This window comes from Orycteropus afer, unplaced genomic scaffold (genome assembly GCF_000298275.1).
Source record: "Orycteropus afer afer isolate SDZICR_OR568_19922 unplaced genomic scaffold, OryAfe1.0 scaffold00081, whole genome shotgun sequence".
Lineage (NCBI taxonomy): Eukaryota > Metazoa > Chordata > Mammalia > Tubulidentata > Orycteropodidae > Orycteropus > Orycteropus afer.
Window position 1 is genome coordinate 3,878,066 of NW_006921668.1, and position 17,728 is coordinate 3,895,793.

The 17,728-nt window shown below is 39.0% G+C and overlaps 1 protein-coding gene across 1 annotated transcript in view; it reads right to left on the reverse strand.

Annotated features, from left to right (window-relative positions):
* Positions 1-16,724, reverse strand: part of FBXL3 (F-box and leucine rich repeat protein 3) — a 27,367-nt gene extending 10,643 nt beyond the window's left edge. The window contains exons 1-4 of the mRNA XM_007941507.2: positions 16,693-16,724; positions 10,429-10,777; positions 9,198-9,320; positions 6,011-6,182 (exon numbers count right to left, since the gene is read on the reverse strand). Coding sequence (XP_007939698.1) covers positions 6,011-6,182; positions 9,198-9,320; positions 10,429-10,776 — 643 coding nt within the window. The 5' untranslated portion in view covers position 10,777; positions 16,693-16,724. The remainder of the gene's footprint in view (positions 1-6,010; positions 6,183-9,197; positions 9,321-10,428; positions 10,778-16,692) is intronic.
* Between the last annotated feature and the right edge of the window lie 1,004 nt (positions 16,725-17,728).

Genomic DNA, 17,728 nt, shown 5'->3' on the forward strand with positions numbered 1-17,728 from the left:
AAAAAAAAAAAAAAAAAAAAAATGTTTTAAATATTTAAAAGAACACAGTGACAAAGATAAAATAAAACTGGCTATTATAAATGAGTAATAAAAAGACAAATACCAATTAAAAATGAACAAAGGATCTGAATAGACATTTCTCCAAACAACATATACAAATGGCCAATAAACCTACAGAAATATGTTCAATATCCTTAGTTCTCATGGAAATGCAAATCAAAACCAAGGGATACCACTTCATACCTACTAAAAAAAAAAAAAACCCACTGCCATAAAGTTGATTCTGACTCAGTAGTGATCCTCATAGGGTTTCCAAGACATTAAATCTTTACAGAAATAGATTGCCTTATCTTCTTCCCACAGAGGAGTTGCTGAGTTTGAACTGCCAACCTTCTGGTTAGTAGCCAAATGCCTTACCCACTACGCCACCAGAGCTCCTCATACCTTATAGCTATAGGATAGCTATAATCAAACAGACAGACAACAAGAAGAGTTGGTAAGGATGTGGAGAAATCAGAACCCTTATACAAGTAGGAATAAAAAATGGTGCAGCCAATTTGGAAAACAGTCTGACGGTTTCTCAAATGGTTAAATACAGTACCATATGGTCCAGCAATTCTGCTCTTAGGTATATATCTAAGAGAAATGAAACCATATAGTCCAAAAACTTGTACATGAAATTTTCATAGCAGCATTATTTATAACAGTCAAAAAGCAGAAACAATTCAAATGTCCATCAAGTGATGAATAAATGTACTATCCATAAGATGTTATATTATTCATCCATAAAAAAGAATAAAGTACCGATATATACTACAACTAGATGAACCCTGAAAAGACCATGTTAAATGAAAGAAGCCAGTCAAAAAGGACCACATAGGTAGGATTCCATTTATATGAAATGTCCAGAACAGACAAAACCATATAGACCAATAATAGATTAGTGGTTCCTTAGAAGCAGGGCTATATGAAGAAGAACGCAGCATTAGGATGAGAGAAAGATAATAGACTTGATGTACTTACTTACTGATGATACAGATCAAAGACTATAGCCTGCAGTATGAATTACACCTCAGCATAAAGAAAACAAAAATCCTCAAAACTAGACCAATAGGCAACATTATGATAAACAGAGAAAAGACTGCAGTTGTCAAGATTTCATTTTATTTGGATCCACAATTAACACCAATGGAAGCAGCAGTCAATAAATCTACTGTGTATTTCACTGGGCAAATGTGCTGCAAAAGACCTCTTCGAAGTGTTTAAGAGCAAATAAGTCACTTTGAATACTAAGGTGGACCTAACCCAAGCCATGGTCTTTTCAATATCCTCATATAAATGTAAAAGCTAGACAACAAATAAGGAAGACTGTGGAAGAACTGATGCATGTGAATTAAGGTACTGGTGAAGAATATTGAATATGCCACTGAATATGCGAGAAGAACAAACAAATCTGTCTTAGAAAAGATACAGCCGGAATCCTCCTTAGAAACAAGAATGGCCAGACTTCATCTCTCACACTTTGGTCACGTTATCAGGAGGGACCAGTTCCTGAAGAATGATATCTTGTTTGGTAAAACAGAGGGTCAGCAAAAAAGGGGAGGACCCTTGTGGCAGTTAAAGTTGTGTGTCAACTTGGCTGGGCTGCGGTTTTAAATGGTTGGGCAACTGGATGCAGATATTCCTCATGATGGGATTGGTAATCACCCCCAAGTTGGAATCTACTGTGAGCAACTAAGTACCGGCCTTCAGAGTGTAGCCTACTTCCAGTACATAAGGAGACGCTTTGAGGAAGGTCTCAAGCTTCTTAGCACATCTGGATCCTGCATCTGGCTGAGTCATTAGTGGTCTGCCATGTTGCTTGCAGATTTTGGGACTGTTTCTGGATTTGAACTATTGGCCTGACACGTTGCTTGCTAATCTTGGGACTGTGCCATCTTACTTGTCGATCCTGGGTTTGTCAGCCTCAGCAGCCAGTAGCTGCATGAGTCAGAAAAAGCCTCCAGCTCTAAGGGGCCTAGAATAGGAGGGAGAGCTGAAGCCCAAGTTCAAGAGGCCTCTACCCAGCCCCTAGAGCTGGCACTTTTGAACTTAGACTTCTAGCCTCCTAAACTGTTCGCTAAAGCCATCCATTCATGGTATTTGTTACAGCAGCACTAGATGACCAAAATAACCCTCAATGAGATAGAATGACACAGTGGCTACAACAGTGGACTCAAGCATAGCAACAATTGTTAGGGTGGCACAGGACTGGGCAGTGTTTTGTTCTGTGGTACCTAACATCACTATGAGTCAAAAACAACTAGACAGTACCTAACAATAACAACAACAACAAGAGCTGTGGAGAGTGGGGACTGGAAAGGTGATAGTTAAGGGGTATGGGATTTCTTTTATGGGCTAATGAAAATGTTCTAAAATTGACTATGGTGATGGATGAACAACTCTATCAAAGCCAATAAAATGTACACTTTAAATGGGCAAATTGTATGGTATATGATTTGTAGCTCAATGAAGCTGTTAAAAAAAACTGGTATAAAAATCTGTTGGTGGTGTTATAAATTCATATAACTCATTTGGGAAAAAATATGGCAAAAAGTACAGCATCAAAAAGATTCAGATCCTTTGACCTATTACTTCTACTCTTTAAGAAGTTATCCTAAAGAAGAAAGTAATACAAAGTAACAGCTATATGTGCCAAAATAAATCTGTCATCACAGCAAAAAACTGGGAAAAAGTGCTGAACCTTAAAAGAACTATAATGCAAATACTGACTTCTCAACAAGACAAAATACTAAATAAATGTTTGTTCATTCAGTTGACAATTAACAAATGTCTTACATGTCAAGTACTCATGGTAGGATGGTAAAGATACAACAAGAACAAGGCATCCTCACCTTAACAGGAAGTGTCAGATAATTAAACAAGGGAGCTCTGGTAGCACTTAACAAGGGAATCAGAGATTTTCCACAACAACTAACAGACTAAGGCTCAAAGGAAAAGAAGGATCAAACTAGGGCAAAGAAAGAATAGGACAAGGAAACAGAATAGTATATTTCCTGGATATTCAAACATGGCAGAGAAAATGAGCAGTCCCAGAACTGAAAGAAGCTCAATATGGCTACAATACAGTATGTAAAGAAGAGAATTCAACAGGTGAATCCCAATAGATAGAAAGAGCCAGTTCATATGGGACTTCGTAAGCCAAAGTGAAGAGTTTGGACGTTACCCAAAGTATGGTGACAAGTATTAAAGGAGAGTGGAGGGAAGAAAAAAAAAATCAGATTTGTATTTTAGAAATTTTTATTAGAAAATTATATTAGAAATATTCTGTTTTCGTGCTGGTAGCATGAACATCAGATAGAAGAGGAGTGAAACAGCAAGTTAGGAAATCAGAAGGGTACTGCACAAAGATGACAGTGGCCTGGAGATGAAAAAAGGTAAAGCTTCAAGGCATGTTTTGGTAATAGAATTGCTAGACCTTGGTGACCAAGTAGATGTACAGGGTAAAGGCAAGCAGAGTCAAAGAAGTCTGCTGGGTCCCTGTAACTAGATGAATGGTGCCATTCACTGAAATCATAAAAAGGGACAAGCAAGAGATCTGGAAAGGGAGAGAAGGGAAGGAGCCTGCCAGTCTCAAGTACCAGTAGACACTTAAGTCGTTTCTGCCATAGACAGTTCAACACAGAGTTTGAGAGAGAGAGATCTGGGCTGGAGACACCAAAAGTACTAGGTAGTAACACAGAGAATGTAATTGAAGCCACAGAAAATGATGAGACTGCTGAGATCTTAGAGTAAAACAAAAACATGAAGCACTGACATTTAAGGGATGAAAAATAAGAAGCAAAAAGTACAAAACAACAAAGGAGGAGGAAAATCTACAACACAAGATCAAATGAAGCAGTCACTACAGCAGTGTCAAATGATGCTTCCCACGACCCACAGCCATCGAGTCAATTGCAACTCATAGCAACCATTGAGGACAGAGTAGCTGTCCATAGGGTATTGAAGGCTATAATTCTTTACAGAAGCAGACTGCATCATTTTTCTCCCACAAAGTGGCTGGTGGGTTCGAACCACTGACATTTTGATTAGCAGCCCAAAGCTTTAACCACAGTGCCACCAGAGTTCCTTAAATGGTATCTAGAGGGTTAGTAGTAGACAATTTTAATAACTATATGTAATGGGTAAAATGGTTGATAAAGTGGTTCAATAAAGAAAATACATAATTACAACTTAGAAAAAATACAAGATACAAAATATGGACAGAAATAAAATATACAAATGTGTTAACTTTTAATTTAAAATCATCTGTGGTTAATACTCTTCAATTAAAAAGTATTACGAGTACTGTTTTTCTTCCTCTTTTCTTCCTGAACAACTAGTCCAAAACCTATCAGGCAGCACCAAGAAAGCTTATACTATACTTTCAGATTGATGTATATTAAATAAAAGTAAATGAACAAGGGATGTTCTAGGATAAAGAGAACAATGAACTCACAGACTCACAAGGAAACCAAAAACCCAAAGGCTATCATACAGTGTGTTAAGTGCTACACGTTAGATTCAGAGTGCTACGGAAACACATGGGTGGGGTGTCTAAACCACAAAGGAGGAAGGGAGATCAGAACAGTAACACGTAAGCTAAATTTTGAAGACTGGTTGAAGTTAGCTAAATGAAATTTTTGTTTTTGTTTTCGTTTTTAAAGGGGGATGGGAGAAGTCAGGGTGTACAGTTCTGACCACACAGAGAGAAGTACAACCAAAGAACAACTAATATTCCATAGGGCTCAAGTAAAAACTGCACATGAGTAACAAAAAACAAGATTAATGAGACAGGTAGAGGTCAGGATACAAAGGACCTTGTACAGTATGAAGCTATGAAGTTTGAACCTTACTCTCATAGCAAACCATTATATTAGATAATATGATCATAGTCACATAAGAAGTAATAACCAAAAGTCCATCTTCTATTTTATAATACCAGCAGTGATATCTAGAAGTGGTAGAGGGGGTAAGAAAACACTGCAATAAACCATGACATTCCCATCTCCAAGTCCCTCATCATGGGAGATGTAGATAAAGCAGGTAATCTCCGTACAAGAGGGAATCATTACCTTGGGAAATGATTCACTATAGCAAGAGAGTGGAAAGTGCACAGAGATTAAGGACTTAACACAGAGAAATAGTCCCAAAATCAGCAGGCAACAAGGCAGACCACTAATGACTCAGCCAGATGCAGGATCCAGATGTGCCAAGAAGCTTGAGACCTTCCTCAAAGCGTCTCCTACGACTTAACATTGTCTCTTAAAGAACAGGGTTCCCAAATAACACATAAAGGATCACGAAGGATATCAACAGTGGTAGGATGAGCCAGGAGTAAAGTAGGAGACAGTAGTAATATGAAGGACAGGCTTAATCTTACTTTCTCAAACTGAGTAATACAGCAACTCTTAGAAAATTCTATAATAGAGAAGTTAGAAAGATTTTTTATAATGCTATTCCCCTATGGGCTCTGTGCTCCCAAATTCAACTTGGGAAAAAGCATTATCTTGCAAGATGTAAGGCAACAACTTAAACACAATTCTTCTCCCTCAACATAGTGAGAGGGGGAAAAAAAAAAAAAGCAATTAAGTGCTTTGACTGTTCCCTACTAGCTCAACTAAATTGGAGAAAATTCTGGTTACCTAAGGGGCCCCTCAGGCTGATCTCATATTGTCCCTTTTTTTCTCTCTCTCTCCTTTTTTTAAAATATATGTATTTTCTAGTACATAATTGAATGCAGATTGCCAAATAAGAAAATCAGATAGAACCTGAAATATCTAAACCAGGAATACTATGGAATTTATACTACTATAATATGACATTAAAAATACTTTTAGGCACAATAGATGAAACTATCATATTAATTCATCTTTAAGGTTAATGATAGCTTTTCTTAATTTGGTTACCATGTGAATGTATTTTATTAAAATGCATAAACATCTGGCAAAAAAAAAAAAAACCAACATACCTGCTGGAGAGACATGAGGACAGCTGCTCATTTTTAGCAGCTTAAGGGTATCACTGTTGTTGGCTACCAGTACTTTGAGGGATGGATCATCTACTGGAGTATCATCTATCTTAAGTGAGGACAGGGATTTTGAGTTTACAAACACAACTGTCAGCGCAGAGATAAAGTGAGACTGAAAAGGAAAAAAAAAATTAAAACATTGAAAAATGAGAACTGAAGGCTTTCCATATTAATTCTAGATATAGTTCATCTGCATCCTAATGTACATTTCATAACTTTTTGAGGAATATCATCCCTTCATCTGCTGTTGAGACTATGGTAAAAAGATAGGTGGCTATTTGCCATCTTGAGAAGAGCCTTTTACCGGTGGAGAAAAAAGCTTCAAAATGAGTATCCCTAAATCACCGCAATCATTGGTAAATAAAAAGGGGAATTCTGGAACACAGGATGAGAAGGCCTCTCAGGCACTTCACATCACTGTATCTCACCCAATCTCACTCTACACTTAGCTTTATAAATTCTGTACAGCAGTGAGAAGGGATGAAGGCAGGCAGGCTTATAGTCAAGAAAGACAGGGTAATGAAACTCTATCTTCTTGGCCACATTCCCTGACTTACTTTTTCCATACTGTGATGAAATAACTGGGTAAGTACTTAAGTTTTAATTGAATAACTGTTAACTACTTACATTTTAGGATCTTTCTCCTAATATGTTCAAAATCAAACTCAATTATATAATCACATTTCTTCATTAGTTTGCTACATTACTGCTTTCTTTTTCCATTTCCCCCTAAATTAGCTCTGGCCTAATGTGTCTCTTTTATGTTCTCTTCATATTTCTCAGAATTTCCAAGATCTATCAATACCCTATTTCAGTCTTCTAGAAAAGATATAAAAGGGGGTAAGGTGGGGGAATAAGCATCCTAGGCTCATTTAATAAGGAAGGAAGCAGCCCTACCAGCACCAATAGTTCCCAAATACAAAACTATTACAAATTACTATAGTACTAGTATTAGACATGTACAGTTATAACCCTGATAAGAAAAAAGGAAATTACGTTCAATATACCTTTTACTACAGCATATTTTATGTATACTATATATATATATATAGTGTGTGTGTGTGTATAAGTGTGTGTATGTATATTTGTTTCTAAACTATGATACCAAAAAAACAAACCCACTGCCATCAAGTCAGCGATTCCCATTGGGTTTCCAAGACTATAAATTTTACAGAAGTAGATTGCCTCATCTTCCTCCCACAGAGCAGCTGGTGGGTTTGAACCATGACTTTCTGGTTAACAGCCAAATGCCTTATCCACCCAGAGCTCCTTTGTAAACTATGATAGGTGTATATCAATCAATTCAGAACATTTCATTTCTTTGTAAACAAGGTGCCAAGTATACTATGAAACTCACTGTTTCTCAAAGTGAAATCCCTGTATTATCTTAATCAGAACCACATGGTAGATGAAGGAAAGATTATCCGGGCCTCACGCCTAATTTAGAATAGGGATCTCCCGCCTTAAAAAAAAACAACAAAAAAACACCACTGCCACTGAGTGGATTCCAACTCATAACAACCCTACAGGACAAAGCAGAACTACCCCATAGGGTTTTAAAGGCTATAAATCTTTATGGAAGTAGACTACATCATCCTTCTCCTGCAGAGTAGCTGATGAGTTCGAAATCCCAACCTTTTGGTTAACAGCTAAATGTTTTAACTGCTACACCACCACAGCTCCCTAGAATAGAGATAGGAATCCAAAATTCAGAAACTTCCTAAGATGATTTTTATGTATAGTAAGTTTGAGAACCACCGTCCAACTCACGTACTTTGAATCTTAAAATATAGAAATGAATAGACACTCTCTTGTGCATTTCCCTCATGTTCTTACATGAAGAAAATATGTGACCTCAAAATATACTGCAGTGCTGCTACCATCTGGGTTAAAACGTCAATCCTACTCAATTTAGCAGTATTTCCTCCTGAATCAACCTAGTAAATAAGCTGTTAGGTATTTAAAAGGGTATTAATGCTTTAGTTTGTGATTTACTCTGAAAAAAGCTTTCCAATTATTGTTGAATTCTAACCTACTAAACATTAGCTAGGAGCTCTGGTAGCATGGTTCTAAGGCACTTGACTGCTAACCAGAAGGCTGGCAGTTCAAACCCACCAGCCACTCCTCGGAAGGAAGGTTGGGCAATCCTACTTCGGTAGTGATACTGCCTCGGAAACCCAAGGAGGGGTCACTATGAGTTGGGGCCAACTCAACGGCAAACAACAACAACAAGCATTAGCTAATATTCTCATGGACCTTTAACTATCTAAAAATGAGCTCTTATTTTACTACTTTAATAGAACAGTTATTTTGGAGAGAAATTCTAATTATGTTCAGAATCATGTTAGACCATGCAAATATATGGATATGTTTATGAATCGTATGAATATAAATTATCTTGTTACAAAAAACCTTTTCCTTAAATCAAATTTTTAAGTTAATCCAAACTGTACCTTTGCTCAAGAACAAATATTTACAGTTCATCAGATGTTTTTATAAGTAAGCTTTACCTGCTCTCAATAATGGTAATTTCTACTTTTCTTTGATTCTAATTTCACCAATCAGCTCTGAATATCCAAAAAGGAGCATATATATATACACGTCTCTTTTTTAAATACACTTGTTCCTCAGTTTCCTTAGTTTCTTTTAGTATGTCTTACAGAATCCTCTGTAAATTCATGCACCCTTTAACCTTACCAATGAAGCAGCTAAGAGTCCCATCACATATAATATACACATATAAATGAAGAAGCACAAGGTGATTTTTACAAAAGCTCTGTAAAAGTCTTATTTCTTAACAGTAGATGTCCCAGGTGGTGAGAAGAGGTAAGCACTTGACCACCTGCCAAAGGCTGGCAGTTCGAACCCACCCAGAGGTAACTCAAGAGACATATGACAAACTGCTTCTAAAAAGTCACAGCCTTAAACACCCTATGGAGCTGTAGTACTCTGTATACGTGGAATTGCCTTAAGGTGGAATCAACTTGACAGCAACTAACAACATTTCTTAACATTCCTAATAATAACTGGCTTTCTAGTATACACAGTACTTTTCTTATACTCCCAATGTCACTGCTAGGCACTTGGATTTACTCAGAACAGCTAATGAAATAAAATGAGCAGATACCTTTGGTAAATCCATAAAGCTTGGCCGAGCAGTTGAAATTAGTCCAAGTGTTTTTAAAGAGCAATTTACAAGTTGTGATAATATATCACAAGCTGCTTCAGCTGATTCTTTGCTGCTATCCACCTTGGAAAAGAAAACATCATTTACTACAAGCATTTATTTACATTTCTATGTACACCTTAGTTTTACAAAAGTAAAAAGTAGTTATATTAGAGTTTATTTCATTACAATTTAAAGAATTAGTATTTATTCTTGCAGGCATCCACCCTTACATACATCTTCAACCTTGGGGTAAATGCTCCTGTGAAATTACAAAAGCAATTGTCAGGTTTTTGTTATCTAAACCAAAACAAACTCACTGCCATCAAGTCAATTCTGACTCTAAACCACCCTTCCTTGGGTTTCTAAGGCAGTATCTCTACGGAAGTAGATTGCCCAGTCTTATATTTAAAGTTGAAACAACTTGGCTTTTGAGTTGATTTTTCTGAATAAATTGTATATGCTAATGGGATAAATGAATTTATAATCCTCAAAAAATAATTATATATTTGATAATGGACCCAATAATATATGTAAATACCATGTCTATAATATACATGATTCCAAGGCACTAGAAAATGTTCAGATGACTCACAGTCTGGGATTATTAATGTTATTACTGGAAAGATAAGGGTTAAATATGACAATGAAATATGGGTGATGATCTGAACTAAACAGGAGAATATAGCTGCTCCCACACATTAATTTTCATAGAGATTTCCAGGGGGAAGCTAAAAATAACTAAAAAACCCCAGGTTACTCAACAATATAAGCAGCAGCTCTTCCCTCAAAAAGGAAGTTGTTCCCTGGGCTAAAAAACATCTCGAAACAGAATAGTTAAAAAACATTACACTAATTCAACAGTTTCTACATGTACAATTTAGTGACATTGATTACATTCAAATTGTGCAACCATTCTCACCTTCTTTTTCTGAGTTTTTCCTCCCTCATTAATATAAACGAAAATTTCTATCTAATCTTTCAAGATGCTGTTGTCACTTTGATCCCATATAGATAGTTCTTAAAAGACCATAATGCTCAAGGCAGACCTTTTTCACTAGTTAAACTAAATGACTGTTCAGTTTTAAGATGACTTCTGGGGATATTTTTGGTCTAAGGTTTAAAGATTATCTCATGGTAACAGTTCTAGGGAAAATATTTTGTATTTTAAAAGAAGGATTTGAAGTATTACCTTGAAGCTGACATATTGCAGATGGTTTGAATGTCTTTTAATAATCTGTTTGATGAGCTCTGGATGTGTAGCTTTCAAATAGGATGTAGCAGGCTGATTCAGTTCAAACTCAAAACATCTCCACAAGTCAGGCATGTGAAATACTTGGTTCCAATTGCGGCAAACTTGTGAAGCATGAGCCCGATCAAGAAGAGGCAAGTATTTAAATACTTGAAGAATAATGTCCTGAAGGAGATTACCCCAATCACAAGTCTGAGAATGCTCATCTGTAGTCCTCAGTTTCTTGGATTTCTCTGCAGTACTTTCTTCTGATGAATTTTGGTCACTATCTCTTTCTCCTCGTTTCATCCTAGTCAGAAAAAGGCATCATTTTTTTTATTTTTAATTCTACTTAACTTCTGAATAGAAAGAAATGTAAAATTCATTCGTTTGTCTACATATGTGTGTGTGTGTGTACGTGTGTACATTAAAAAAAAAATCCACAGCCATCATGTCAATCCCATTCACAGCAACCCCCACTGGGTTTCCAAGTCATTAAATCTTTGCAGAAGTAGATTGGCTCATCTTCCTCCCAAGGAGCAGCTGGAGTGTTTGTATCGCTGATCTTCGGGTTATAAGCCAAATGCCTTATCCACTATACCACCAGAGCACTCTCTCTCTATATATATAAATATATAAAATACACACACACACACACACACATATATAAAATACATACACACATATACAAACATAAGCATGCAGGAGAAACTGGACAGTAATCCAAGAATATAAAAAAATATAATAAAAAATGCTAATGGAGATCAAGTATGCTTTCATACATTCCATACACTTGTGGCGGATATTTCTAAACATTTAAATGTATATTATATTAAGGGAAAAGTTGTGATTTTCAAACTAAACCAATAATTTATATTTCAAAAGTTGTAGTCAACTAACTAAAAGAAATGTAAAAGGGAACTTACAGTGATACCTTCTAAAGGTTCCTTAAAAGTTATCTTAGGATACCTGCTACCTTTGAATTCCTGAATTCAAGGCGGACCAGGACCCAGCAACTTTGAGAAAAGATGTGAATTAAGTAGCCAGAGATTCTTCCATACTGAATAGGCTGTGATATGTTACTGTCAGATATTTCCAACCTCTGCTTAAAATAAGTAAGCCCATCCCAACGATGCAGTGTTTGGTCTGGAACATGGTTTCCTCTTCTAACTCATTACCTCCTATTACAACATTTTCTCCAAGTTGTTCTTTTGAATGACACTTACATGTTTGTTCTATATATTCTTACCACCATCATTCCATCTGTTTCTTTGAAAGATAGTTATAGGGATGTGTGTGTGTGTGTGTGTCTCTGTGTGTGTGTTTAGTGATAAAATTGTATTATGGTTAAAGAGAATGGACTCTGGAACCAAACTTCCTGGGTTTGAATCCTGGCTCCACCTGTGACTGTGTAGTCTTGAGCAAATTCCTTGACCTAGCTTGTGCTCCAGTTTATAAAATGGAGATAATATCAGTAGGGTTATTTTGAGCAATTAAATAGTATTAGGGTTTTTGAAAGGAGGTAATTGTTCAACTCAGGTTAAGAAAGCAGTCCAGTACTAGATATTAATATGCATGAGACTGTAAAAATGAAGGTTAACAAAGAGAAAGCAAAGAATGTTCCTATATCTGTTTTAAAACAAAGTGTGGAGGTGTGTATGTGAAAAAGAGTGAAGAGGAAGGAGAGAGAAGAGGGAAGAGGAAAAAGAGGTAGTGTATGAGAAGCACAAACTCAAAGTAGATTCACCAAATTATAATAGTAACAGTAGATAGAAGAATTACAGATGATTTTTCTGTCAATAAAAATGATTTTTTTTCCTTTATATATTTTACACTTTTCTTTTAATACCAATGCAGGAGCTCTGGTGGCGTAGTGCCTAAAGCATCTGACTACTAACCAGGTTAGCAGTTCAAACCCACCAGCCACTCCATGGAAGGAAGACTGGGTAATCTACTTCCTTAAAGATTTAATGCCTCAGAAACCCAAAGCAGGTCACTAAGCATCGGAATAGACTTGATGGCAGTGAGTTTGGTTTTTCTGGTTTAGTGTGTCACATAAAAAAGATTTTTGATTTGTTCACTGGGAAGTATCATAAGCTCTGAACTAAAACTCATTGCCATCTCCAACTTATTTATGACCCTATACACAGTAAATGTAAATGCAGACCACTCAATCAGTACCCCATTTAGTTTAGAGATTGAAATACTTTTGTCTCCAGAGAGTAGATCTGGCAAAGTAATGATGTAGACCTAGAATTGGAGTCATAGCCTTTCAAAAGGATTATATGTAGGTCCTACTCCTTTTTCTGACACAACAAGGTATGAGAATTTCTCTGATTTCTGTGTGAGAAGGAGGATGTGCATATACATGACTATAAACAATATGTCTGTGCAAACTTTCTTCATCAAGTAGCTAGTGAAAGTAGACTGGGGGCTAGACTAGAGGCAGAATAACAAAGGCACCCAGCTTTCATGCCATGAAAATCAGCCCACGAGGTTTTAGCACCATGCAATAACTATCTATTCCTTGTTCCTCCTACTGCAAACCATATGAGTAAAATGAAGTAAATGATTTATATCCTACTGAGCAGCAGTGATTTTTTAGGGAGAAGAGAGAAAATAATAGAAGTGATCACAGCAAGAGAGTAGTTTTGGGGAGAATGAAACATGTCAATCTAAGAACACATTTTTGAAAGTGTGTTTAGAAAAAAAAAATACGATAATCTACAATGTAATCTTTAAATTAACAAAAAAATCTCTGCTAGTAATAATGTGTCACTAGAAGTTGTCTGTCATTTAGATCCATTTTTCTGCTTTAACTTATTAAAGAGGTCACTTTAATTTTAGCATATAAAATTTGGGTCAAAGAACAAAGAGTTTGCTCTGCAGGGCTTATAATTTCTCCTCTGACTACCTAAAATTACTCAGAATGTTGAGATACAGAAATTCAAAATAGAATAAAGCAGTCTTTATAATTTCTAAGTATAGAATGCTGCAGCTCTGTCTGGAGGAAAAAATCTGGAAAAAAAAGTACGTAACACTAAGATATAGTATTTCTCTTAGCCTAATATAATAAGATTATATGATCACCAAAATATATTTTATGCACTTATTAGCTTATGAATTGCTCAGTAATTATCTCAGTTATGCAATATGGCTCAAAAAAACAAAACAAAACAAAACTCACTGCCATGGAGTCAGATCCGACTCACAGTGACCCCTCCTCGGATTTCCAAGGCAGTATCTCTACAGAAGTAGACTGTCCAATCTTCCTTCCGAGAAGTGGCAATGTCATAATTTGTTAGTACATTAATATTTTTACCCACTGAAAAAAGTCCACCTACAAATATAAGGTAAAATGCAGACAAAAATGTTCTCTTTTTTATACTCACATGCATAAAAGTAAGAATAGATTCCTAATTTTTATATATCATTTCTTTCAAGTTGATCTCATCTATTCATGCAAAAATGTATATTACTTTCAAAAGCATTTTATTAAATCTATTTATACATGAAGCTCTGCTGTATATGAACAATTCAGAGTATCCACCCATCTGCAAATAATTTACGTCAATGGTCTTATTTATCTCCTACATCCAGTCAAAAGGAAAACACCTTTTATGTTTGAACAGGAGTGGAGAAGGAACTGGACAATAACTGTCAATGAGACTTTCTAGAGCAACAAAACCAGGCCTCTGCAGAGCACTGGCAATTTAATTTCAAAGTACGACTTTTCCAGGCCCCAGATAACTAATGCAACTCAGGTCACTAGAGCTTTAGGCACAGTGCCTAAGGCATCTAACTGCTAATCAGAAGGCTGGAGGTTCAAACCCACCAGCCACTCCTGGAAAGGCAGGTTGGGCAATCCACTTCCATAGTGATATAGCCTCAGAAACCCAAGGAGGGGTCGATATGAGTCGGATCCAACTCCATGGCAACGCATTTGCATTATGAAGTGCCAAAAGGCAAGCTAATGAGGAAAAATTACAGACTAGTTGAGCAGCACAGGGAGTTACTCAGCTAACTCAACATTTCCATATAACTTGAAAGGAGCAATCGAGTTCATCAAAGAGATGAAGAGAACACTTAGCTGTACCCCCAGAATGCTTCAGGCACTTTTACAAATATTTTGTTGTTGTTGTTGTTAGGTGCTATCAAGTCGATTTATGATTCATAGTGACCGTATGTGACAGAGTAGAGCTGCCCCATAGAGTTTTCTCATAATATTTAAGGAAGCAGAATGCCTGCTCCTTTTCCCACAACTGGTACAGGGCCCAAACTGAGAAGCCAAGCAGTTTAACCACTGTGCCACTCACTTCAGCTCTCTGTACATACACTGGGCATGTAATAATTTGTCTACTAACCAGAAGACTGGCAATTCAAACCCACCAGCCACTCCTCGGAAGGAAGACTGGACAATCTACTTCCACAGAAATACTGCCTCAGAAACCCAAGGAGGGGTCGCTATGAGCTGGAAACGACTGGACGGCAGTGAATTTGGTCTTTTGATTTGTATGTATTTAGCTCTGGGAAAGCTAACCAAATGCCTGTTTTTGGCATCACATTTCCTTTCCATCTATGTTGTGCTCTAATATAAAAATGCCTTCTTGAAAACCAAAGATTCATGGAAACGATTAGTCCTAGCAACTGGTACACCATACGATCCTCAGCCTATACAACCATGAGACCAGAAGAAGTAGATGGTGCCTGGCTACTACTGTCAACTCTTTGTAGGGGGATCTATGTAGGAGATCCTGGATAGAGAGGGAAAACAATGTGGAACAAAACTAAAAATCATTTGGTGGGGAGAAAAAAAAGGGACCAGGTTTGCTGGCCCAATAGAGCCTGGTGGAACCACTTAGACTATGGTGCCTACCTGCCCCTCAGGTCTGAAACTGAACCCACACCTTGGCTTCCAGCCATACAAAAGACAGGCATATGAGTTGAACATTTATCTGACGTAGATATACTCCTTGGAGAGAACAATCATGGGAGAAAGAAGGGCTGCTTATGCACAGGGAGACACAGCTCAGGGGGCAGGAGTGCACGGAGGGATGGACACAGGGAAGAGGTTAACTATGGGAAGGAAGTGGGAGGGGAGCTGGTACACTGTGGTAAATTGTAGTGAATGTCATGAGACAAAGTGTATATGAACTGCTGTATGGAAAGTGAATTTGCTCTGTAAATTTTCACCCAAATCACAATTAAAAAAAAGAAAAAAGAACAGTAAAAAAAAAAAAAAAAGCCTTGAGCAAGAATAAACCAAAACAACACCAAACTCTCTGCCACCAAATCCATTTGTCTCACAGTAACCCCTCCTTCGGTTCCGAGGCAGTATCACTACGGAAGTAGATTGCCCACCCTTCCTTCCCAGGAGTGGTTGGTGGGTTTCAACCGCCAGCCTTCTGGTTAGCAGTCAGGTGCCTTAGGCACTAAACAACTGAATTCTCAGGACTGGACAGGGGGGAGACCGTGTGACAAACTGTCTCTTTGTCCTAAGTATATAATCAAGAGTAGGTGGGTTTTTTGTATTTCACGGAAACAAGCCTAAAAAAAAAAGATTCTAATTATTGGACAACGCTTTCTGGATTGGAGATGCAGAGACCAATCATTTAATGGGCTACTTCTTAATCACTGTTAACTCCACGCTAAAACGGCTGTCCACTGCCAAAAGCAGGGGCGAAGCTGCTCTTCACTAATTGACCAGATTTTCCACCTGGCTACGCTGCGGGGGCATCCCTGCCTCCCCTCCGCTCTGCGCCACTTCCAAGGACTGGCTCTCCCTGACACAGCTCCTGAGCGCTTTCCTCGGCAGTTGTTTCGACATGTAATACCTCTAATTTCTCAAACTACAAGAACTAGCATAACCGTAGTCGCGAAGAACCTCGCACAGAACGAGCTCCACTGTGCCTATCATCAAACGCTGGGAAGAATAATAAAGCCTTAGGGAGCTCCGGGAGCAGCAGCGTCGCGGGACCGGCTGCAAGCGGCCGCGGCTTACGCACCACGCCTTGTTGACATGTTTTGAAGACAGCACTGCAGGGAAACGCCCCCAAGCAGGCTCCAAGGTCTGGGCGCCACGCCCCGCGCGGCCTTCCCGGGGCGGTCCGCCCGCGCCGGGGACCCTGGGTTTCGCAACCCAAACATCCCTCCAGGAACGACTGGGGGGCCCTCCCTTGAGCTCGCCGTTGCAGCAGAGCTCCGATCCTGCCCCTCTGCCTTTACCTGCAGCCAGGGACGGCTTCTCCTACACACCACCCCGGGCTCCGGGGACGGTGGCTTGTTCTGCGGTTCTCACATAAAGCCCCCAAGGCCCTCGGCTTCGCGCTCCCGCCGCCGCGGCCCCCCGCACTCCGCCCGCATCCGAGGCGCTGGTCCCGCGGCGAACGCCAACAGGGCTCCACCTTTGCGGCTCTGGCTGCACAGGGAAAAGTCTTCCTTCTCAGTTCCACGCAGTCTGCTTTCGATCTCCTAAGTCCCCCTGTCGCCGGGAGAAGTTCCCTCTGCCAGCTGCGGCCACCGCGTAGCTTCTCCGCGCCTCTGTCCAGACACCGAGTCCAAAATGGCGCCCGTAGTTCGCGGCCGCGCGCTTTCCCGGGCGCGTCTGCCCCCGAGAGGGCGGGCGCGTGTCCGTCGCTGGCGAGGTCGCGGAAGGCGGGGAAGGGCAGGAACAGGGACGCTCCCACGATGAAGCTCTCACAGCTGGGAGACCTTGGCAGCTGGGCCAACTTTGCTACCCTGCTCAACTGTGGTCACAGACTCCTGGTCCAAGAAAGAGATTCCGTAGCCTCGCTCCCGGAAGTGACTCCACCTTTAAGGGAATTTTTTGTTGGGAACTGAGAAAGAGCTGGAGATACAGTTGGATGCCAAAGAAACTGAAACTGGAAAGTTTAGGAAGTGGAGCAGAAAAGAAAGGAGGGAGTGTCTCTGGAGTCTCTTGTAATTTGTCAGCCGGTTCTACTAGGCAGAAAAGTAAACAGTACCAGCTGACAGTTGACACACCTCCACAAGGTGAGGTGCTGGCACGCAGAAAGGCCAAGCCTTGCAACACATAACCTTAAGGGTTAAAAATACAAGTTCTAAAAATACACAAATATATACTTAATTCTTTAAAATACTGGTTGTTGTTGTTGTTAAGTGCCCTCGAGTCGTTTCTGACTCATAGCGACCCCATGTACAGCAGAACGAAACACTGCCCGATCCTGCGCCAGCCCCACAATCCCTGCTATACTTGAGCCCATCATCGCAGCCACCGTGTCAA